The following is a 23,298-nucleotide window of genomic DNA, read 5'->3' as shown; positions in this document are numbered from 1 at the left end:
AGTAGATTTCTCACTCTGAATTGGGAAATAAATGAGCTTATCCTGTAGCTCTTATTGGATTAATTGTTTTCATGTTGTTTCTAGTCAGTGTTTGGGAAATAATTCTGTCAGCAAGTGAAATTTGAAAAGAATAACTTCTGTACACAAACGAGACCCTTTCACAATGACCTCCTCCTCCCCATCTCATTCATCAGCAAGAGGCTGAGCAGCACCATAAACATCATCCTTTTTGAGAGGCTTCTTACCACCTCGCCGAAAGGACTCTGTAACATCTCTCCTCTCTGTTAGCGGTCGAGTTGGACTTCTGCAAAATGTTCCTCGTCTGTCTTGCTCCTGGCTTAGCTGGTGACTCCCGCTAGCTGAATCACTGCATTCCTGCGGTGGCTGGGGATCCTGGTGCTTCTAAAAACACACACTTTCAGTACAAAGTGACTTCAGGTTGTTCAGCAACTGACGTGGCTGGGGTCATGAAGGATCTTAACATCTTCCTGAAGAACAGGAATGACATCTCGATTCAGACCTTAGGGTGCTTGAATGGAGAAATTTCTAGGATGCTGGAAGGGTTGTGCACCATGCCATGCAGAGGAAAATCATATTGTGTTAAATAGAACTGTCCCGGGACAGCGTTAGGGTTGCCATGGGGGAATGATTCACCTCCTGGCCTGCTTTTGAATTCTGGAATTCTGTATTACTCCCTTAATACTATTTATAACATGGTTTTCAAGCAAATGATGATTCTCTGTCTGGAAATGTGAATGAAATATCTGCCTTACAAGAGACTAGCAATGTCACCTATACCCTATTCTGTAGAAACTGCAAAACAGCTAGGAGAGAGGGACAGTGTAAGTGGGACATAGTATGGAAATGTTTCTATATTATATTTGAGGAATGCAGACAGATTTTTTCAAGCTGCCCAATAAAATGTATAATAATATGATGTAGCCCCAGCACAAATGCTGAACTAAAAATTGAGTTTCTTCAGAGGCTGAACTTGTAATTGACTTTTCTGAACAGAATTTAAACAACCTGTTGCAAGGAGGGAACTATGTGACAATGTACCTGCCTGCACTAGCTGGGTAAAAACTGGATGTACGAGCACCACAGACACATTTCTTATGTCGATGCTGCGTTCTAAGTATGTTGTGAAACACAGACTTTCCCGACACATCTGGAATTGGGCCATTGCAAAGTAAGTAAAACAGATTTTTTCTTTTTTTCTTTTTTAAAAGCAATATTGCTCATGGACGAAGGCTTGTTTATAGATCTTGCCAATCACATATCTCTATTTTTCAGGCCATTAAGTAACTTAAAATAGAGTTGGAACTGATGAGCTCGATGCCTGGCATATGAGTATTTAGCATAAGAATACTAGGTGCATTTTATGTTGATTTCATGCCTTAGATTCCTTACAATCTATGTGCTAATTTCAAGGGAGGGAGGGAACTGAAAAGGCTTAATTTCAAATAGCCCACGGGAAGTTTAGTCTGTCACAATTTACTCACACTTAAAGTCAGATAAATAAAAAAAACAAACCAAAAGAAACCCAGCCAGCCACTTGTACAACTGGGTTCACGGGGCCAGTATGTTTCCCAGGTTCCCAGCTGAAGGATGAGCTGAACTTTGGATAAGCAGAGCCTAAGCTTGTGGAAGACAAAACTTGGAAAACTGGCTAGCTGAGTGCATTTCAGCTAATGCCTGTGGATTCTCAGCAGAGGTACAAGCCCCGTGTAAAAGCAGCGAGGGTTTTAGTATGGCTGTGAGATGTGGCTGGAGTGTAGGCATCCTAATCCAGTATGCGAACTCAGAACCATCAGGTCTTTGGTCCCCTTCAAGCCATGTTGCGTTGGGATGCTCAGAGGTTCTGGGAACAGTCGTGCTCTCCCGGGGAAGAAAGCCAGGTGATATATCAATTTGTAACGGTTTATTTTTGTGTAAGACCTCTCTGTGTTTGTATTAGGGGAATGTGTTTATTCTAGGATCAAATAAAAGTCCTAATAATGAGGCAAGGTAGGGTCATTTTCTGTTCTGAGCTCTATGACTTCTCATAGAGTGCTTTCTGTGCAGAATGAGTTTACCTATGAAGCAATTAATGTGTACTATGGAAAACTGTGTTATTGATTTAAGGTAACAGATAGCCTGGCCTTTCCCGACTATCATTTTGTCACCTGACCTAGGACAGTCTTTGCCCTTCCTAATCACAGCCTCTGTCTGGGTTTGTGTGCTTCTCTATCTGCGGTTCAAATAGGTTTATTTGCAAGAACAAACAGTCTCATGGTTCTGTTAAAGCCTCTGGACTGACCTAAAGCCCACTGGTGGTCTTGACCTAAAGCCCACCAAGGCATTGGATCATGTCAGTTAGAAAAGCTGCTGCAAGCTGCTTACCATACCTCTGGATGAGCCATGAATGGGCAGAAAATTGAGGTTTAGACAAATTGTAAGAAGTTTCTATGGAAGTTTTCACATTGGTTTTGTTCTCAGTTGCCTCCCTGAATGGCCTGGAGACTGAGTTTGAATGGCCAGGTGAGTCTTTTTACAGGAAGATCTTTTCTTTGGTGCTTGTTCCCAAGATGAGGATAAGCAGTGCCTTTGTTCCTGGGCTGTGTGAAGGCTGATAAAGAAATCTATCCATGCTATAAAAGTCAATGTTATAAAAGTAATTTCACTGATTTCACCCTGTGAAGTGGAAAAAGGACTTTCCACAATCACTAGCTAACAGCTCCTCTATAAAAAAAACACAAGGGAAGCCATAAGTCTGACCCCAAATCCTTTTCTAGAGTTTGCTTCCACAGTGTTCTTATAGTCTGTGGTCTGGGATCTGAATTTGAACTGATAAGAACAGCAATTACAAGACTAAAGTTGAAATTCAGACTTGAATCACCCTTTATGCCAAATCCTACCCTGACCCTTTAAGAATTCTGAATTTGAACGTATATTCTTGATCTCAGAGCCAGACCTGGATGGTGACATTCATGCCCTAGAAATGTCCTACCTAGCTTGGTTGGCTTCTCCATGCTACCTGCTAGTGGGTTTGTACTGCAGGTGCTCCGAGAGGAAACAGATTCTTCGAGCACTGCAGTGACTTTGGATGTGACTGGAAAAAACACATAAAGCATGTTTATCGTCAACAAATAGTTATGATTTTATTGAGCGGTAGAATACACAAGAAAAAAATTGTTCTTTCTGAGTTACTGATATATTTTGTGTTTTTAAAGAATGAAATAATCGGGAGCTGTTCTATAAGGAATGTGGTTTTGATATTTTAACAACTCCTAGAAAACATTTGAAATGTTAGGGCTTTGTTAGGAAGGCTTTCTTAGGAAAGCATCTACTAGAAGAGGCCATGGTGAGGACATGGCAACTTGTTACAGAAAGAAAAGGATGTCTTTGTCGTAATGAAGACCTAAAATCCAGCCAGTGTGATCAGCCCCTGTAGCAAGGAGTGGTGGTGCCTGGAGATATGTCCTGATGAGGCTCTGCTGGTGCTCTGAGCCTCCCAAGCCCAATTTCAGTAAGCAGTTGGGATCTTAGACTCCTCAAATCCATGCTTAAAGGAAAAATCTCAGTGCAAATCCCCTAATTCCCGTTGTGCCTCTGCCTAGAATCGTGGGGCTAGATTTCATGTTAGTTCACAAAGCTGGCACGGACCCCTGGCCTTCAGTGGAGTTAATTTTTGTTGCCGAAGCTCTAGGCTACAGCTTTAACCTACTTTAGCCAGAGTGGAGGAGAAGCACGTGCTTTGGGGGGGGGACACCGAAACGCACTGCTGAAGGGCACTGTGTGTTACCCCTGTGCTGTCCCTGCTCTCAGAGCTCGGCGAGGGCAAGCTCAGTGCAAGATCCAGCTCACCACGAGACGTCTGGCGATGTTGCCAGCCTGTGCCGTCTCCTCTGAGCCTGTGCTCTGCCCTTTCTTGCCTCGGATCTCTAGCATAAGCTGTTGTCCAGGCAGACGCTAGCGGCGAATGGGAGAAAATGGGACACCTGACTTCAAGTTGCTTTTTCTTCTCTCTCCACCCCCTTGGTATTTTTTCTCCCACTCTGTCATGCATCCCTCCCCAGCCTGTTCCCTTCCCACGTTTCTCCCATCTCTGTACTTCTCCCAAAACACGTGCCCGTCTCTCTCCTGCCCGGCGGCTTCTCTTGCCTTTGCTGCACTTGCTTCAGTTAATGCCTTTCCTTGCCAACTGTCTCTGACCATCCTGATCGTCCAGCTTCTACTCCAGTCCCTGCTAACAAGCGACCGAAGAGAAGCAAAGCCAGTCCTTTCCTGCCTATTGTTGTATTATCTGCCCTGACACAAACTCTGTGTTTCCAACTCGTGGCCTCTCTCCGTTGCCAAGTGCTCATGTAGCCAATGATGTGGTTTAGCTGGGTTAAATTAACCCTGGCAGGCTCCCAGCATGTTTTACAGACTTTTTGTGTGTGTGTTTGTGTCTCATTACAGTGCAAATGAATGAGCTTTATCGAGAGAGAAACTGTACAACATTTCACCTCATTATTTTCAGAGAAACTAGTTAGTTACAGTCCTCAGAAAGCTGGGCAAAACTGTACTTAAATTTCTGTGTTTGAACCACTTTGATGGCTAATTGTAAGCTGCAAGGGACTCTCATGTGTGACTGATTGCTGCATTTTGCCCAGGTTGGAGACAAAGCCAAGTAAGGTCATGTGGACTTTATTTCCACCTAAGTTTGCAGTTTTACTGAAACTTCTGGAACATCTCCTGTAAACTTGATTTCACTTTGGTGCTACTTAAAACTATAACAAAGCAGATTGCTTCAGAATTCCAGGGCTCTTTGTCAGGGACCTGTTTGACCTGCTCCAGTTAAAAGATGGAGAACTTATACATCAAGGCATGTGCGAAACAGCTTGAATTCCAAGACAGAGGGCTGGGATTTTTTGGAGGGAGGAGAAGAAACTATATGAGCCAGGGAGGCTTTGCCTGAAAAAGTAACCAGCATCTTACATTTTCACCAGACAAACTTTTTGCACATGTAAGTTCAATGAATAGGAAAAATACACGGCTATTTACAAAGGGTTGGTGACCTGTTCTTTGCAGAACAGACCTTTTTCTCTTGCAATAGCAAGGACAAGACACTTGGAAATCAGTTCTGACTATAACGTTGCACAGTTTTTATTTCTGGATTTGAGCAACTGAACATTTTTCATGAAAAGGGAATTTTTCTAGAGTCTGAAAGAAGCAAGTAGCTGGGGAAGAGTTAATATCAAGATCTCTCCTGTTCCCCCCCTTTCTTCCCTTTGGTATCTTCTGCTAAGGTCTTGGAAAAAAAAAATTGCCCGTTTGCCTAAGAGCTGGTCTTTTCTTCTGCAGATCGTTGCAGCATGGTTGCTCTCCTTGAACATTTCAAGTTCTTTCAGCCATCGTCAGTAGTAGCTGCTGTCTCCTGTTAGGCCAGGCTGTTGTGTTGGCAGTACTTTGGGTTTTTAGCAGAAAAACAGTCCTTCCAGTAGACTGGTCAGTGGCAAAAAGGAAGCCAAGCTGCTAAAGCAGGACTATTTACCTAGGCTGAGCTACCAGTTTTCTGCAGTTTCTCTGGTGTTAAAAAGCAAACAGTTTTCCAAGAAGAAAGGTAAGAGAGGGAAGAGGGGACAGGGCTAAGGAGGCAGAGGCATCTTTGTATTGAGAAAATATTTGCTCTGGAAATAAGAACTGGAAGGGTGAAAAAATATGAACTGTCAGAAAAATAACCTGAATATTTAAAAGATTGCACTGCTGATGCTACTGTGTGCTTGTGGCTATCCTTGCTGGAGCAGAGACAGTGAGATACATTCAGAAAGAGATGCATATATTAAGGCAGTCATAACAATATTAGCCGCGATCCCAGGCTAGCTCGTTATTACCTGTCTGGGAAATTACAGCGTCCAGAAGGATGTTATTTTTTATGCTATTAGAAATCAACTATAAAATTTGCTCAAACTCTATTCGAGCTTCAGACACCCTGGAGACAGTAGCTTTTCATCCTAGCCATTCCTAGTGATATTCAGGTATTGCTAGCTTAGGGGTGGGCTAGAACACCAAAATAAGCCCTTTACAAACCTTAAGTACCACTAGCTAGCTTAAGTTGCAGTCCTGCCTATGAATTTCCCATCTGTAAGCAAAGATATAATCTCATCTTATTCTCCAAAGAGCGGAGGCGGGGGGAATCCATTTATTTTTTGAAATGGCTGGCCACAGTCCTGGAGTTGTCTCTGTTCCTGACACACCTTGCTGATTTTGTGGGACTCTGTCAGCAGTCAAGGATCTGATAGAGAAGATCCAGTTTCAGAGCTGAGCAAAGTAATGAGGCGTGCAAAGTCATTGCCTAATAACTAGAGTATCAATCCCTATTGTGTGTTTTGAGTGAGCAGCGAGACAGCTGTTGGAACTGGAGACTGCTTTTGAAACCATGGCCCTTTATCGTAAACTAAAGGGTAGGTCTCTTCTGTCGTATTATAACTGAATCTAAAGCCCTTGATTTACTTGGGATCAGGTTGCCTGTTAGAGAAGCACCTGGAAGCTGTTCAACCATATCTCCTGATAAGCCATTAATGGATTTTGGTAATGAGGTGTTGGGCAAAAAATGGAGTTTTAGACAATTTGGAAGAGGGTTCTCCAGAAGGTTTCATATCACCAGCACAGGCCGGTCAATTCTGTTTTCAGCTGCCTCCCCGAAGAGCCAAGGGGCCAGGTCAAATGATTTGGGCAGCTCCTCCTTTTGCAGGGAGAACTCTTTTTTTCCCGCTGATTGTTCCCAACAGAAGGGTAAACAGTGCCATTGCTCCTGGCCTCTGACAAGCAGACACAGGCTCAGTTTCTGCCAGGCATGTGCAGACAGGCAGAACCGTGTGTTTCAGAGCCTAACTGCTCTGGTGAAAAGACCGTTTGTGGTTACACTGGAGCACTCACGAGCAATTAGACAGTTTGGCTTATGTGACTTATTTTGGTCTTTATGTAAGTTACTGTCAACCGTGATGCTGTGCCAGACCTACTGCTCATTAAAGAGAAAATAGACCCTCTCCTAAAGGAGGCATTTTGCTGTATAAGCCCAAAGATCTTCCACAGACCCCTGGAAATAGGGGCCGGTCATAAAATTACACCTATATTAACCCTGCTGAGAGGCAGTTAGACATTAGTTGTGCAGGATCAGTATCGCTGCTTTTACCAAGTGATGCTATGACTAGAGAAAGAAAGGAGGGAGAGAAAGGAGGGAGCCCAAGACAGCGGGGCCCTGGGCAGGGCTGAAAGTCCCATCCCAGTACAGCAGCTGCTGGTCCCCGCGGGGTGCGATTCCGCATCGCAGGCATCGCAGCCCACCTGAGCTCCCTGTTGCGATGGCGATCCCAGACCACGTTATTTTTTTTTCCTCGATAACAAAATGAAACTGTGCTGAGCTCCTCTTTTACTCAAACATGGGAAAGAGGAATAAGCTGGATTGCAAATACTCACTGAAGCCTAACAAGTCTTATCTGTCTGTGAATCTGGGGCTTGTGTGGTTTAGGTAGAATTAGAATGAATCTTGTGAAGAGAAGGTCAAGGTCAGATATTAGTGCCCCTTTTTTAAACACTCCTTCTCTCCATCCTCCCGTTTTGTGCGATACTGGCATTGCTTTTCATCCTCTGAAGCACATTTTAAATCTCTCTGGATTAAAGAGGTTGCCTGAGCCCGTACCAGTAGCAGTTGACAAGACAGGAAACTCCCCTCCAACTGTGCACGTAGATATAAACCAAAATCTGAGAGTAAAAGATACGTGTGATTACCCCCCCCCCCCCCCGCGCACCCCCCCATCCCTCCCAGTCACTCACACCTCCCCGTTAAGACTCATATTCACTTATGGAGGTAAGCATCCAGCCATAGATCTCCAGATTTCTTTAGGGACCTGTGGAAAAAAAATGAAGATAAGTTTGTTTGGCATGCGAATCTTGCCCCTGACATTTTTTTTTCCTACAAAGAAACCTGTTACTGAATTTGAATATGAATGGACACTGAATGTCTTTCCCCAGTATAGCAGATATAGCAGGAAGAGCTAGAGCGAGCAAGAACTTCGCCTGATGCCCACCGCGTTATCTGTAGTCCCTCTGGCCCTGAATAAACAGCAGAGCAGAATTGGCCGGGCTCACCACGTTGCACCTCTAAAGGAGTTGCCCCACTTCCCCCCAGGAATTCTCCTGCAGAATTTCCCATTTGCATCAGCTCCACAAATATTTCGTGACAGATCTGAGCTGGTTTGGGCCTAAAAGTCCTCTGACAAACAGAATGCAGTCTGGAGGCTGGAAATGTAGCTTTATATGGTTTACGGGAGATGATCCTTCTATTGGGAGGGCAAGCAATTGCTGAGAAGGTTTCTGAGAACTTCTGTAGGGACATGGGCTCTGTCTGGTGGGATGCTGGGCATCACCCACCCCGGGTCTCAGTGTTGCATGCATTTTCCTGTGCTAATGGATAAGAGGACTAAAGGAGGTTTTGAAACGGTTTTCAACCCTTCTGCATGTTGGGGCCAATCTGTTTTAATTTGCATTTGCTTAGAATGGTTTCAGAATAGAGATCCCCGGCCTGCAGAATACTTTCTCATGTTCCCTGTCATGAATTATTCCCGTTGGAGTAACTGAGACAGAAACGTTAACCCAGAGCCTGCCTAACAAGGACCATTAGACTAGGCTTCAACTATGTCTGTAGGGAATAGCCCTGTGCTGCTGGCAGGGCTCCAATGGGAAACAGCACGGGCTGTAACCTGACTCATACCCCTTTGATTCATCTCAGTTTGCAGCCTGAAGATATGCTGCCAGCTCCTGAAGCTGTCAGAACAGCATTTAAAAAGGTATTCTGAAAGAGGTCCCTATTAGATCAGGTTAGTACCCATCTAAATGCGAAGTATTGGGTACTTTGATAGCAGCGCTCTGGTTGCAGAAGCTGCTGGGGGGGCCAGTTGCTTCTTCCCCCATGATGTGGCGAAGCAGCTTCCCATCTGTTGTCGCCTGGCGTTAGTCCACTAACTGAGTGAAGCTGTGTCATTTCTGCTGTGGGGTCAACATTGCTGCAGGTGTTCCTTGGACTGCGATATGAAAATTATTAACCTAGTTAACACCAGACTACAACATACCGATACGGTATTTCTGGAGGGTCTATAGTATGCTGAATTCTCTGTACTAGAAAATATAAGATGTTCATGTAACAATGAATTGCAAGCTGCAGATGATACCAGAAGGACCTTACCCAATGATGTCTACAAATGCTTTTCCAAGAGGCTTCTCTTCATATTGGACTCCATACTTGGCACACAATGACTTCACCAAAGGTTTCACCTTCCAGAAATTGTGCCGTGGCATTGTTGGAAACAGGCTTGAATAGAGAAAGAGAAAACAAACCTGAGAAAACTCAAGAGACTAACCCCAAGGGATGGGCATCTCCGTCTGCCTCCTCCTAGGGGCTAATTATTAATGCCTTCTCCTCAAGCTGTACAAGCAGACAAAAGAAAGAGAGGCACAGAGAGATATCCAGCCCTCTGTTTCAAGGAGGCTTGTAAAAACCGAATGCATTGATCCTCCTGCCACTCCGCCGAGCCTCAAAACAAAGCTGTGTTCAAGAAAGACAATGGAAGTCAGTTCACGCAGGAAGGATGCTACGAGTGCAATTCAAGGGAAGCAGGAGTGAGGAAACAGCTTCAGTCCGCTGAGATGGCTGCCCATTTCGTTGGGGCAATATTAATTTTTTCTTGCCTAATTGAGTTCCCAGTGACCCCCTTTCCCACCTCTGGAAGCTCATGGAACACAGAAGCAGGTAAAGAATAATTTGGGCTCTCCTTGCCCTGTGTTGTTCAATGGAGATTTCCTAAGCTGACTTCCAAACCAGTCAGCTTTACCCTAAAAGCCATCTCTTTTACATTTTGTGTTGTCACTGGCAACAGACTGTCCATATGGCCCTGGTTTTAATATCTTTCCTGGAACTTGGTACCCAGCAGCGTACGCAGTCCCACACAGCTGTCACATGCTATAAAACACTGAAGTGCTTTAGGGGAGAGGAAATTTCTGAAATGGATACTCAAGTTCAAGTAGTTAGCTTAGGATTTGAGTCCATAGCCATCGTAACTGGTAGATACGTACCACTGACTTCTAATTAAACCTCAAATTAAAATTGCGTGAGTGAAAGCTGAAGTATTTGGTAGCAAGAGGGAAAGATGCCGTGCCTGTAGTAGAAGCAGTAGTCTGGGAGTCTCTTTCCTTGGCATATGGTAGTGTTCCAAAGATCCTGCCCCATCCCACACATGCGCCTTTGGCAGACTTTCCCTCCCCTCAAGTCCGGTGTTGTGACAACCCGGTAATGTCCAAATGATTCTGGGTCCATACTCACTGGTGCTCGATTTGAAAATTCAGGTGCCCGGTGAACCAGTCATTGAAAAAGGACTGCTCGATATTGCAAGTGGCTGCCACCTGTGAAGGCAAGAAAGCAGATGTGAAGATTAGTGACGTGTCACCCTAAAATCAGAACGAAGCTCCTCTTGCCTGTGGCAGGGGCTGATACGTGTCTTACTGCTCTACTGAGCTGTCAGAGCGCAGAAGACTGCCGTGCTGAGATAGCTGGTTGCAGCAAGGGGGGCTTTAAATCCTCCTTCAGGGCTTACTGTCGGCTGTTGTGCCCACCACGTCTCCAGGGGTTTGACCGGTGGTAAAGGGGACAATATAAGGAGGCAGTTTGTGGACACATGGGGACGAGTCACGTATCAGTCCAATGTAGACTCCTAAATCTCAGCCTCTCCCGTTGAAGATCAGGTGGTTAACAACAGTACCAGGGTGGGAGATGGGGGAGGAAAAATGCATGGACACAGAAAGCCTGCTTTCCCCATCCCGTCCTGTTATTGCCCAGTTTGCCTTAAGCGCAAGGTCTGAATGTTCCGGAAATATTTCTCAGCTACTCTTGCTATTAATGAGTGTAAAATTAGGGAGTCCTTCTTAAAATTCTCTTACACTCTGAACTGGCTAAGCTGTGATTTCCACACAGTAACCATAGGACATATACTCTCCTCGCTCCTCCAAGATGCATCATAAAACCACATCAGAGAGGCTTATCTCCCCCTATCATATACATTCTCTCTGTCTCCCCCCAACCTCTCTCTCTTATAACCCCCCTCCCCAAATCTCTCTCTCTCACAACCTCTCTCTGGCTACAAACTCCAGTTGCATAAAGTGCTTAAGCAAAAGCTTAAGGTGAAGATCTGAACACTCCCATGACTTCAGCGAATGTATTCACGTGCTTAATTTAAAACAAATGCTTAGGCACTTTCCTGAATAGTGCTTTCAGCACTTTTTTTTAAAGTGCTTTAGTGCTTTTAGCACAAGGGAGAGAAATTGACTGTGAGACATTGAAAGCTCACATTCACGGCTCCATTAACAACCACAAATACTAATTATACTAATTAACACATAAGATGATTTCTTCTCTCAGCTTAGTCATACTGAATTCATACAGCCAGTGTCAAAATTGCTCTCATTATCCTCTAGGACTGAAAAGTACTTGGACCACTGTAAATAAGAAGTATCCTTTCAGCAGGGTGGATTTGTCTGACCAGGCATTAAAAAGATGTAGAAAGCAGCTGGTTTTCATTTCAGACCTTATTGCTGAAACAGAAACTTTAGAAATATATTGAGCTCTCTCTTCAGCTTGGGTTTTCACTGGGGCTCTTCTATTTGTGTATGTGTATATGCCAAAATACACCGCACAGGAAAGCCACATCACACTTCTTGAACCTGATACTGCCTCAAATCTGAAGGAACCTTTTGATCGTCAAATTAATTACAGAAGTTTGGATTTCCGTGTCTTGACTCAGCATCACTGGCTCTGGGGAGAACATCTTTATGGGAGCAGTCATGGACAGAGACCATATACAAGTATCTGGGGATAGTGGTAAGCCATCTGCTCGCTGAGTAAATTTCTAATCCATTTTGGGGTGAGTCAGGGGTATTCTTTCCCCTCCCAGTTACCTGAGAGCTAAGCCAGTCTCTGTGCTTCTCACAATCAATTTCCATTGGAATGTGATTCATCTGGGTGACCCACACAAACCAGTGACTCTCCAGAAACCTTCAAAAACAAACAGGCAAAAAGCATGCCAATTTATATTGCAGATCAGGATATGAGGCAAATAGACTGGGGTTTACAGGGAGCAGCAGGAGACACAACTTGTGAGGAAAGTATTTCTCTGAGGTATTGAAGTAAGTGCCTCTAATTCTATGGAAACCAGAGAGAATCACTTCTGTGATGAATTTCCCTTCCCCTCTTTATACCTCTGGGACTAATGCAATTATGATTAAGTACAAGCAGGACATCCTACTGGGCTATCCCTCTCCTTCTTCCTTGGAAGTGGATTAATCTCTCATGCCACTTTTGCCTTTCGGTAAATAAAGATGATCCAACCCCCTGAAAAAAACCCAAGCCCCGATTTAGAACTTCTCAGAACTGTTTTCGTCTTTCCCATTGCTTGATCGATATACGTTCATTTCAAAATCCACCTGCCCATTGGTGTTAGCTTTCTGGGTGTCAGGCTCAGCACACTGGAGCTCCCAGCTTCCCTCTGCTCTCTCAGTACCTTTGCCATAAGTCTCAACTCTGCCCTGGGCTGGGTATCACTTTAGAGTGGCTTGTTTATTGCTCACAGTATATAACTGCATTTTTAGCACCTGTACAGTAGTCTATGGAAATGCACTTTCTTCTCTTTACCCAAAGTAATTTATGCTGAGACTTAGATGTATGTTGACAAGGTAGTTGTCCAGAAGCATCCTTGCTCTAGCCTTTAGGCTTGTTTTCTGAAAGAGCAGATGATCTGAATTTGCAATTTTGCCTTTCTTCTTGCACTTTTAGCTTAATCAAAATATGGAAGTTTTGGAAATAACGGGTCAGTTGTCATAAGTTTTTTAGCTTGATTTCAGACCAAAAAGGTTGGGTAGGTACTTACACAAATGTATGTCTTTTGAATGTCCTCTTTTCCTTAGGTCCAATGTGTTTTGAAACTATGAAAACTGAAGTCATGAACAGTGACATTAAATTTTGTGGGGTCAAAAGTTCTAATACTGTGAAGGTTTTTGTACATATGTTTCCATTTTTTTTTACTCAAAAAAAGAATTTTTTTTTAGAAAATGTTTTTCGCTGTGATGAAATGTTTTCCTAAAACTAATGCTGACTGTGGGTCTAAATGCCATCCTTTGGTACTAGCCAGTGTACAGGCCATGCAGTCTTCCACACTGGGAGAAGTGGTGAGCATTTCGCTTACAGGGGAAGGACGTACAGTGCTCGGGAGGGCTCATGAATTACCTTCCCAGTAAGCTGGGAAGAGGGTGGCTTGAGGCACTCTGGAAGGGTCCAGCCTTGACCAAAGTGGACAAAATGCATAAATGTGTTGGGATCGGGCAGTGTGTGAGAACAGGGAACGAAGAAAGAAAGGAGAATCTTGGCTGGACCATCACAAGCGCAAGGAAAGATGCAGGCAGGTGAAGATGCTGAGCACCAGAACCAGCTCTGTTGTGGGGAGGTAGAACTGGGAGATGATAAGAGGAAAGTGAAGCAGTGGGAATAGCCAAGATAACACACAGTGAGGTCAATGGCTGCAGAAAACCTAAATAGCGAAGGCCTGAGGGGCACAGCAGAGCTGAGACTTGGTTCGTCTGGCACTGGAGGGAGGGGAGAGCAGCAGGGATGCCCTTTATCTCCTACCTGACAAAAGTGAGGAGAGACAGGGATCCCAGAACGCCATAGAATGGGATGTATGTGATGAAGTAGCGCATGTAGTAGCTGATGGCCCAGGCTAGGTCCTAGGGGAAGAGAGAAGACATTAGGCATTACTTTGCCTGTCTCATATAACGTGTCCTTGCTGGTGATGTTAGGGACGCTGGGTGATTAATACAGCAAAGTGCGATCCCTGCCCACTGGTCTCCCTCCCTACTCAAGTGTGATTTCTTACGAGCCAGCCGGACCCCATAAAGATCGAGGGAACGTTTCACTCACCGCCCAGAACCTGCGCCTGATCATGGTCGAGATGATTTGGATTTGGAAATACACAGGGATGAGCAGAGGCGGGAAGACTGCAAAGCAAAGGGAAATGTTTTGGCCATCAGAGGGGTGGAAAGGCACGTGACATGAGCGAGCCAGTGATTTAGGACTGGTTGTAGGGAAAATCTGCCTAGCACTGGTGAGAGAGGTGAGGTGCTGGTGATGGGGGGTGGTTGCCTTTCTGTGAAGGAAGGAGGCTCTGCTGCACACCCGTTCATCTTGACTTATCAAAGAGCCTTGACTGGCAACATGCATTTTTTCCATGGAGTCCCTCACACAGAGATTATTTCCTAGTCTCGGTTGTTTGCCTTGCTATACATGACTATGCTGGCAGTGTTCAAGATGCTTGGAGATCATTGAGAATCTACCGAACTGAGTTTGGGACCTGCACAAGGGATGGTGGTCCTGAGAAAGGGAAGGATGAGTTGAGACTTACGGAGTCGCTCTGCTAACACGGTAGGGGCTGGAAAGGTGGACCGGCATTCGGGGGAAAAGGAAGAGTGCAGGGCAGATACTCACTGAGGAAGAAGTACTCGTGCTGGTGGTTGTAAGGCAGGTACTTCAGCTTCTTCTTGCCGTACTGCAGGACACAGAGGAAAAAACTCAGGCTTGGATTATGACACTCATATGCAAGAGAAGATTCTCTGCAATACTTCTTTATTTATTGACTGGAGAGTTTTGACTAAATTTCCACCACCAGGTAAAAAGTGTTTTAGTATGGTTAAATATCTTGACTTTGTAATTGTGCTAGGTGTAAATTCCTTCTTAAAGTCTTCTGGCTTGATATTCAGATAATTTCTGTTTACTTCAGAGCCTGATGGCATTTTAATGCATTTTTCCACCTTATGCCATGCCTGTGGCTGTGGCAAAAGCTGCTATCATCCCCATCATTACCAATATAAATGTGATAGGCATAAAGTCTGGCCTTTGGTAAGTCACTACACTAGATGCCAGTGGAAGAAAACGATCCTTGGGTAGTCTTCCATGCAAAATGTCCCAGCCATTGATCCTTTTTGACTTCTGCAGCCATCGGTCCCCATGAACTCCTGCCATTAGCCAGATCTTGTAAAAGCTTACTTTACCAATAGTGGGAAAGCTAGTGTGGTCCTTAGCTGTTACTACGGCAAGTCACACAGATGTGCTTAAATCTGTAATGGTGTGTCACTAGTTTGACATGTAAGTGATAGGAAATACGAGCGCTGTCACTGAGAGCTGTTCTGCACTGATTCCTGTATTGCTATGGTCCACCTACAGAAAGCAGATGCAGAGAAGTTTCTCCAAACACAGGTTTGGACCTTGGGTTGTTACATTTTTTGCAGGTGCCCATTTCTTTTCGGTGAAAAGAGGGAGCCAAGAGCACCCAGTCTCCTAACCTCATCTCCCTAGTGAAATATCTAGAGCTATACAGAAGTGTCTTTTTTGAGTTCCAGGAGTGTTCACACAAGCAGCTAATGCATGGAGAATCTGGATTGCTGTGAACTTTCATTTTTGCTTCCAGCATAGCAACTTCCCAATGAAGGTAAGTCTTCTAGCACCAATAAATCAGCCACATCATTCACTCTGGTCTGAGCTCTGAAAGGCTGTGTGCTTAGCATCATCTGGAAAAGGATTATATACAAGTGTGAAAGAGTATGGGACAGACTGATGCTGGCCTAATATTTCAGATATTTTGTAGGAGGGAGATCCAGTTTTCCTTGTTGTCGTACATGTTTACATTCTTAGTTTTCCCTTTAAGTATTAGAACCACGGTCTGCTTTTAAACACAGCCAGCAGGCGCAAGATTTCCCAATGGGTTGTACCTACACATTTAAGAGCGTGATACCGATCTACAACTTCTAGATAATGGCTTTTTTATACCACAGGAGAAGGCTTTCATTTTAGTCATATATAAGAGCCCTTCTGCCTGTGGAAAATTCTGTGTGTGCAAGACATTCTCTATACATGTTCACATACCAGTATGTATGTCCCCTTCGTGTGTCCGGAGTTACTTCCTCAATAGTATAAAAGCTGGTTGAGAAACCATTAACTTTTTAATGTTGTATTCCCCTGTGTTGTACTTGCTGCAGATGTTTCTTTGTTTGTTTTCTTTGGTTTGTTTTTGGTTTTAAAACTAGAAATCTTTGTTCCATTGTAAAAAAGACCAAGGATGGTACGTGGTTTAAGTACTTTGTGTAGGTTTTTATACAGCAGACAGTAAATACTTTGGCTCTAGAAGGACAGATTGAATTAATGTCCCTTAACATAGCCTGTTATTTCATGCACAGCATGTCAGTACATAGTTAACGTAAGAAACTATTGTTTATGCAAGCAATATCCCCGCAACTGCATGGGAAAGGCTTCAATGGAGAGGACCTTGTACAGATTGTCTGGGGGGCAGCTGGACTGACTAATGTTGGAAGATATTTTCTGTGGAAAAGGAAGATCAGTTTTGAAATGTTCTTGATGAAGTACTGAGGAACACCAGATTTTCCCCTGCTGTTGATATTTCAAGCCAGCAGGGCGAAGTTGACTTTAACGACTTTCTCCTTTCTTTCCAATCCCATCTTCATCGCTTTTCCCAAGCTACCCCAAAACACTTTCTCCTGTGGTCGGTATAGGGAACGGATAGGGAATTATATAGTCAGTCTTGCTCTTCCACCCAAGGTTTGGGAGGGTGAGATGGCCAAACTCCTGTCAGACAACACAGCCAGATGAAATCCCTGGATGAAGCATTTCCTTTTTTAGCATTCCTGGAAGTCTTGACTGTGTAAGTCACGTCTACCAATACCAGCCAGCTCCTGGTTTTGCACGAGCATTCTCTGAAGCCCTTTAGGACAATGGTTTTCCATGTTTTAGCCACTTTGCCTTACCTCAACAGGCTGTGTATCTCCGAGGACAAAAATATGCAGCATGTTCACATCTGGGTCCTTCTCGAATATATTGGGCTTGGCATGGTGTTGGAAGTGACGATGGTTCCACCAGTTTGCAGAGGCACCCTGGGCAGATACAAGAACAAGGAGTTCATCCTTGGGAAACTGCAGTTCCGCTAATGGTAGGATTACCCATTCATTTATACAAACTAAACCAGTGCAACTCAGATTATGGCCAAACTGTGATTTGCTTTTGAAATACCAATAAGCAGTAAGTGGCTAAGCTGTCAGTTGCTATGAGATTGCTGGTTTCAGAGGGCTGGTTTGCCCTTGCTAAGGATCATCCGTATGGAAAGAACAGGGAATAAATATACTCTGAGTTGCATGTCACCATGCCTTCCCACATGTGAATTTGTTATTAGTAGTTGAATCATGGAATCATTTAGGTTGGAAAAGACCTTTAAGATCATCGAGTCCAACCGTTAACCCAACACTACCAAGTCCACCACCAAATCCTCTTGCTGCCTTACTGATTATTACACTGGTTTCTCTCTACTGCCTGTGAGGAATCAGGCAAGATGAAATGGGTTGGGGAGAATGGGCAAAGCTATGTCCCACCCTCTATACGTTCCTGCTGCAGGCGGATGCCAAAATGCCTGGACTGCACTGGACCTTGCCCAGGATAGAAGTTCTGAAGGCACCTTGAATGGATGGGATGTAGCAGGATGGGACATTTGAAAAATATTATACCTTAGTGGAGTGCATGGTGAAAATATGACAGGATATTAAAATAGGGGTTTATGCAATTTAATAAGCTTCGTCCTCAGCTGCTATAAATTGGTGCGGTTCCACTGAAGCTTGTGGAACTACTGTCTTCTGTAACAGCTATGATTACAGTCTCTTATCGCTTCTGCACCACAGCTTCACGTGCAATGGTCACTAACTTCTCCTCTGTGCATCTGCTCACTGTGGGAAGGCTTAGGGCTGCAGTTTCCTACTTTAACATAGTTGAAGTGACTGCAGTTGTTTCCACAGTGCCCTGGCTCCATAATGTCCTTTACCTTCAGGTGTCCAATGATAAACTTGTGAACGATGTGGTTCCAGGAAGACTTCTTAAAGACAGAGAGGTGTCCAAAATCATGTTGCAGCCACCCTGCCTGGGTCTGGGATGAAGGGAAATCAAGCAGTTAGGAAGCTGTTGGAAATCAGAGTTAAGCACAAAAGGAAATGGAGATAGAAGGCAAGTTGTGAGCGTGAGGAAGAGAGGGAATTAACTGAAGTGAGAGGATAGAATCATAGAATCATTCAGGTTGGAAAAGACCCTGAAGATCATCAAGTCCAACCGCAAACCTAACACTACCAAGGTCACCAACATGTGGAAGGAAAGGTCAAATTGATGAGAAAAATGTGTGAGCCACAATCAGCAGCGGGTAGGGGTGGCCAGAAGGCACCACAGTGGCAGGTATGCTGTGAATATTTTTCACTGGTGTGAATGTTTTGCGCTGGTAATTAATCTAATATGAAAAGTTCAGCACGCGCTGGCCTTCCTCTGAGTGATTTGCATAGCCAGTATGCTCTGTGCCTACCACTTCTCACCTGGGAAGTTGTAAGGATGCAGGCGAGGATGAGAGTTGTGATCCAGCCAGTACCGAAGTATGAAACCATTAACCAAGCCAAAACTTCCATTGCAATAATATGGCCGAAGTAAAGAGAGAAGAACAAAGGATTTGCTCTGAACAAGTTCATGTCCTCTGCTGTCTTCCTCAGGGTCCGGAAATCCTCCACCAGCTGGGACTGCAAAATAGACATGCAAGATAGGGTATGAAGCTTATAAGTAAGTCTGAATGAGTCTAAGGAAGGAAGACTGAGTTCCATACTAAGGACCCTGGCTGTTTCTTGCATTGGTTGGCTACTCCAGAAGTAAGGAAGGACCTGCCTCCACATTCACCCTGTATTCTAGCTTTTCATAGCACTTTCCTATGAACAAACATCCTGGCTGGTCTGACCCCATGTCCTGACCTTTTGCACCTTGAGCTGGGAGAGTAATTCAAGCCTGCTACTGTGAATCAGCAGCACTACCTGGCTCTCTTGAGGGTTACATCAGGTGATGGCTCTCATCTGAATGAGCTTTACAAGTATTAGAGAGGCAGCTGGAGAAGGAGCTAATTCAGTCCTATTACTTATGCATAATTCCAGAGCTCTCATGATGAGCACCCAATATCAGAGCACCCGTTGTCTACTTAATATGTGGGTCAGCTACCGTGCAATCATTCGTGAAGAGCATTCCCGGGTTAATGCGGGTTAGCATTGTCTCTTCTATTGTGGGTGATACAGATATATCATAATCATGGCCAGTCACAAACAACGGGACAGGATTGAGTTTCGTGGCAAGAGCCAGTCATGCCGTGCACTGTGCCTGAATAATGAATGAACGGACTGTCTGGGAGGGATACAGAGCTGCCCGGAGGATGCCGGCTGGGTGGAAAAGGGACTTGCTGGGTTGCTGCTCCTTAACAACAGCTCCCGAAATGAGGCATCTGGTTCACCTCACCCATAGGTGCCTGCTGCTCGTGCCATGCATAGCACCAACGTGGCCGCTCTCCAGAGCTTTGCTGGTACTGGGCTCAGCAGGATGAGCCGGTTTGAGTCTCAGAGAGGTATTTCCCTGGGAGTAATCTGTCAAAGGGAGCTGCAGAGCAAACAGTGAAAGGGAGTCAAGTCTTGCTGAGGTGGTGAGCAATTTGTTTGGAAGTCTTTTCAGACTTCTTTTCCCACTCCTTCCCCTGTAACAGGCAAGTGATGACACGTGTTTTAGAGCTTGGTCACCAGAGGAGGTATAGCAGAAGGGACACCGGTCACAAGAGCTGGTGCACATTTCCCAGTCCATATGTGTCAGTTCACATTTCCCTTCAGCATGGGATCAGTCCAGCCTGGGCACCGGGAATGTGCTGCTAGAAATGGGACGTGATTACCATAGGCAGAGCTGTTGGTGGCTCTGCGGGAAAGGAAAGGTTTGTACAGCCAGTCTGCATGCGTCATCTCCCTCCCACACACATTTTAGTCTATACTGGGATGTGCACATTGCTTCAGATACCGAGTATTCTCCCCCTCTGGAGCTGCCTGTACTGAAGAGACCTTTATAGTCTGCCTGCCTTTGACCTGGAGGACATCCCGAGAGGAAAAAAAAGGTGCAACATACCCATCATAAACCCCAGCTCAGAAACAAATACTCACGTTTTTATCTCGGTCCTGGCTAGGTTCCCCTGGAGCAAGCTCTCCGATAAGTAATGGCTTGAGAAACTTTTGCACCAAGGTGGGATTGATATGGAAGGCCTGGAATGCATCCTGGAGTGGAAATACGAGTAACTGTGTGAGATTCAGGAGGAAGCTGTTGCTTCCTACTCATTGTGTCATTCCCGTCCACCTCCAGCACTGTCCTTCTCTGCAGTCGTCCCCTCCTGTTACCGTGGAAGAGGGATGCCAGGCTGACTCCCACCTCTGCGATTGCTGTTCAGTGCAGTACTTTTACTAGAGGCTAATGAATTTGCTTATCTAGTCGCAAGTGAATGGTGAGATCTGGGCTGCTATCTAGACACACAGTGAAAGGCACCTCAAGAAATTTTTTCTAAGCAACTAAATACCTAAATCCTATTAATTCCCTTAGAAGTTAGGCAGAGAGGAATTTGTGCCAATCCCCACTAGGATATAAATACCCTTTAGAAGTCTGCTGCCTGGAGGCAATTCAAGAGAGGGTGTGACTGCATCTGGACATGACTGTAGATACAAAAAATATTACTGAATGTTTTGGCCGGACCTGTAGATCCCAGCACTACCGCAGCTGAGGAAAAAGTGGTGACTCTTCATTTTGGAGGCTGCCTTTCTCTTTTTGTTCTGTAAGACAAGTAACTGAATGCTACTGTAGCTCTTCTTTATTCTAGAACCATATTCTAGATATAGAGGCAATTCTATCTCCATGCAAGTCCAAGTAAAATGTCTTAGAAAGGAACCAAATCAAAAACACAGTTGTGTACCAGAACTTTAAGAAATTGCTTTAAAGTGCGTGCTATCAAACTTTGCAGTGGCTAGGACCCCATTCAAAAAGGGACCTACACCAAAAAGCAACTTTATTCATTACTCTGAAATATGCTAAGCAGGTTAGCAGTCTTGAAGAGATTATAGTTACCAATACATCTGATACGACTTCTTGTAATTTCTACTGTGCTGTGGTATGCGGCTGCTTGTCCCTATAAGAGGCCCATTAATCTTTTGCAGGATGGCTTGTACATTTTCTATTCAGTACCTGCCTTGAGTGTTGGGTACATTTTACCGAAGTCTCTCCAACATGTGATAATAGACATAAATAGCTTGCTAAGTTTCAACAACAGAATCTGACTGAGGGATGAAACTCAATGTTGATGAAACTTGTGAAATAAATCCTATCCCATATAATCCTGAGGCTGGGAAAGCAGGAAACCCAGCTCGAGTATTATTTTTCTTACGTATTTTCAAGACTTCTAATATGGAAGGACAATGCTTTGTTTGTAGAGGCTTTTTGATCCTGGCATTCATGAGTTTGCCTGGCTCTTCTCTTTCTCTACTCCTTCCCCTTTCCACATGTGTTTGTCTACCTATGTCCTACAGGTGCCTGATGGGCGCGTGTATCTGATGCATCTGCTGCTAGTAGTGAGAACTTGCACGCTCCTCCTTTCACGTGGCATGGCTTGAATTTTAACCCCAAATATAGTGCTAAGGACAGAAAGTTGACCAAGGTCAGAAACTCTTACTCTGCCCTTGCCTTTTTCTTACTGCACAGAACTGGAGTTAACTCTAGAAAATCACCTAGGAGAGCTGTAAAGATGTAATCACATGAAGTGCTAAGTGGTACAGAAAAAACAGTCAAAAATAGAAGTCAGGAGTACCACGCTTCAGCCTTTCCACACTTGTCCCATTGCCTAACAATAGTAGGGACCAACTAAAATCTCATTTCTGGCTCTAAACAGAAAGAGCAGGCTGGAAAGTGCTCACTGGGTCCAGCTGACCCTACTGGGAGCTGACCTCCATCAAAAATCTAGCTCTGGTGTTCAAAAATACGAGCCAACAACCTTGGTCCCAAAGTCCACCAAAATCAATAGAAACTTTCACCTAATTCCAAGACTTTGGATTGAGCTTCAAAATAGTGCTCTGACCATAGAAATTTTGCTGCGAGAGGCATATAAGGAGGGAGAGTGAAAGCTGATCTGAGCCATTGAACTTGAAGTTAAAGAAATGATATACGAGAAGTTAGAGATGCAGCATTGGCAGGGGGGTGGGAGAGGGGAGAAGAGCTAGCTACAGGTGGAGGAGAGAAATAAAAAATCTGTGGAATTATTTAAAGATTATAAAAGCCATAAAATGCCAGAGGCTATGGGGGAAGAAGTAAGGGGGGGGGGGGGGGGAAGTCATTTCAGTGGAGGAGGCAAACTGAAATGCCAGAAATGAAACCGAGGTGCACTTTTTCTGTAAAGTACCAGAATTTCCTAGTTACTCGCAGCTCAGCTCTCATGCCAGTACCCAAACTATCCCCTTTTGTAACTAATTTCAGGGACAAAGTGATTCCTGTTACCACAGGGAGAAGTTTGGCTCAATTTGTCCAGGTCCACTCATGAGGACTGCATCACTGGCAAAACTTACCCCAGCAGGAGTGAGACCAGCGCTTTTTGACTCCATTGGGTTAAGCCACTGATGTTGCTGTATCGGTGCCAAAATGAAGGTAAAACCCTAGGACCAGCAAAGCTGTTTCTAGAACCCTGTGCTGCAGACTGTTTAGTTTCCCCATGCAAAGAAATACTTGTCCTGAATCATCAGCTTCCTTCTCTACTTTGAGGAATTTAATTTGCTTTACCATAATTTATGCGAATTTCACCCTCTCTGGTGTTATCCTCACAGCCCGCCGGAGGTTAAGAAATACTGTCCTCTCCCTTCTAAAGAGGGGATGATACACTAAAGGACTGACTTGCTCAAGGTTACAACTGGTAGCAGACCAGCCTTAAGCCTTTTTTACTAGTGCTTCAGTTATTGTAGCATTTTCAGCTCTTGGACCCATAAATGCATCACTGAAATGTTAAGTCTGGTTGCTAGTTTCCTTTCCTGGTACAATTTGCAGATGATGTGAAAGAGGAGGGAAGAGCAGAATGAGTGGGGAAGTGAAGAGCTGACTATATGTGCTGCAAGGTTTTGCAATTTTGGGCAAAAAGAGGGGAAGAAGGGGAAAGAGGGAGAGGGTGAACACATAAGAAGCATTAAAGAATATTGACTCAATATTGTTTAAACTAATGGGGAAAAAAAAGTCTTTGGAGCTCTGACCAGGTACCACCTGATCACCGTGCTGGAGATCTTGCCGATTTGTGTTGTATTAATTGCAGAGTGACTCAGAACAGCAGC

At 44.5% G+C, this 23,298-nt stretch overlaps 1 protein-coding gene across 1 annotated transcript in view; it reads right to left on the bottom strand.

The window, feature by feature from the left end:
* Positions 1 to 23,298, bottom strand: part of FADS2 (fatty acid desaturase 2) — a 28,463-nt gene that overhangs the window by 1,741 nt on the left and 3,424 nt on the right. Inside the window, exons 2-12 of the mRNA XM_030039894.2 lie at positions 20,113 to 20,223; positions 18,475 to 18,672; positions 17,940 to 18,041; positions 16,879 to 17,004; positions 14,549 to 14,609; positions 13,985 to 14,061; positions 13,694 to 13,791; positions 11,971 to 12,067; positions 10,343 to 10,422; positions 9,209 to 9,334; positions 7,801 to 7,874 (exon numbers count right to left, since the gene is read on the bottom strand). Coding sequence (XP_029895754.1) covers positions 7,823 to 7,874; positions 9,209 to 9,334; positions 10,343 to 10,422; positions 11,971 to 12,067; positions 13,694 to 13,791; positions 13,985 to 14,061; positions 14,549 to 14,609; positions 16,879 to 17,004; positions 17,940 to 18,041; positions 18,475 to 18,672; positions 20,113 to 20,223 — 1,128 coding nt within the window. The 3' untranslated portion in view covers positions 7,801 to 7,822. The remainder of the gene's footprint in view (positions 1 to 7,800; positions 7,875 to 9,208; positions 9,335 to 10,342; positions 10,423 to 11,970; positions 12,068 to 13,693; positions 13,792 to 13,984; positions 14,062 to 14,548; positions 14,610 to 16,878; positions 17,005 to 17,939; positions 18,042 to 18,474; positions 18,673 to 20,112; positions 20,224 to 23,298) is intronic.

Source organism: Aquila chrysaetos, chromosome 16, assembly GCF_900496995.4.
Source record: "Aquila chrysaetos chrysaetos chromosome 16, bAquChr1.4, whole genome shotgun sequence".
NCBI classification, from domain to species: domain Eukaryota; kingdom Metazoa; phylum Chordata; class Aves; order Accipitriformes; family Accipitridae; genus Aquila; species Aquila chrysaetos.
Note: the sequence above shows the minus strand (reverse complement) of the source record. Positions and strands in the feature narration are given on the sequence as shown.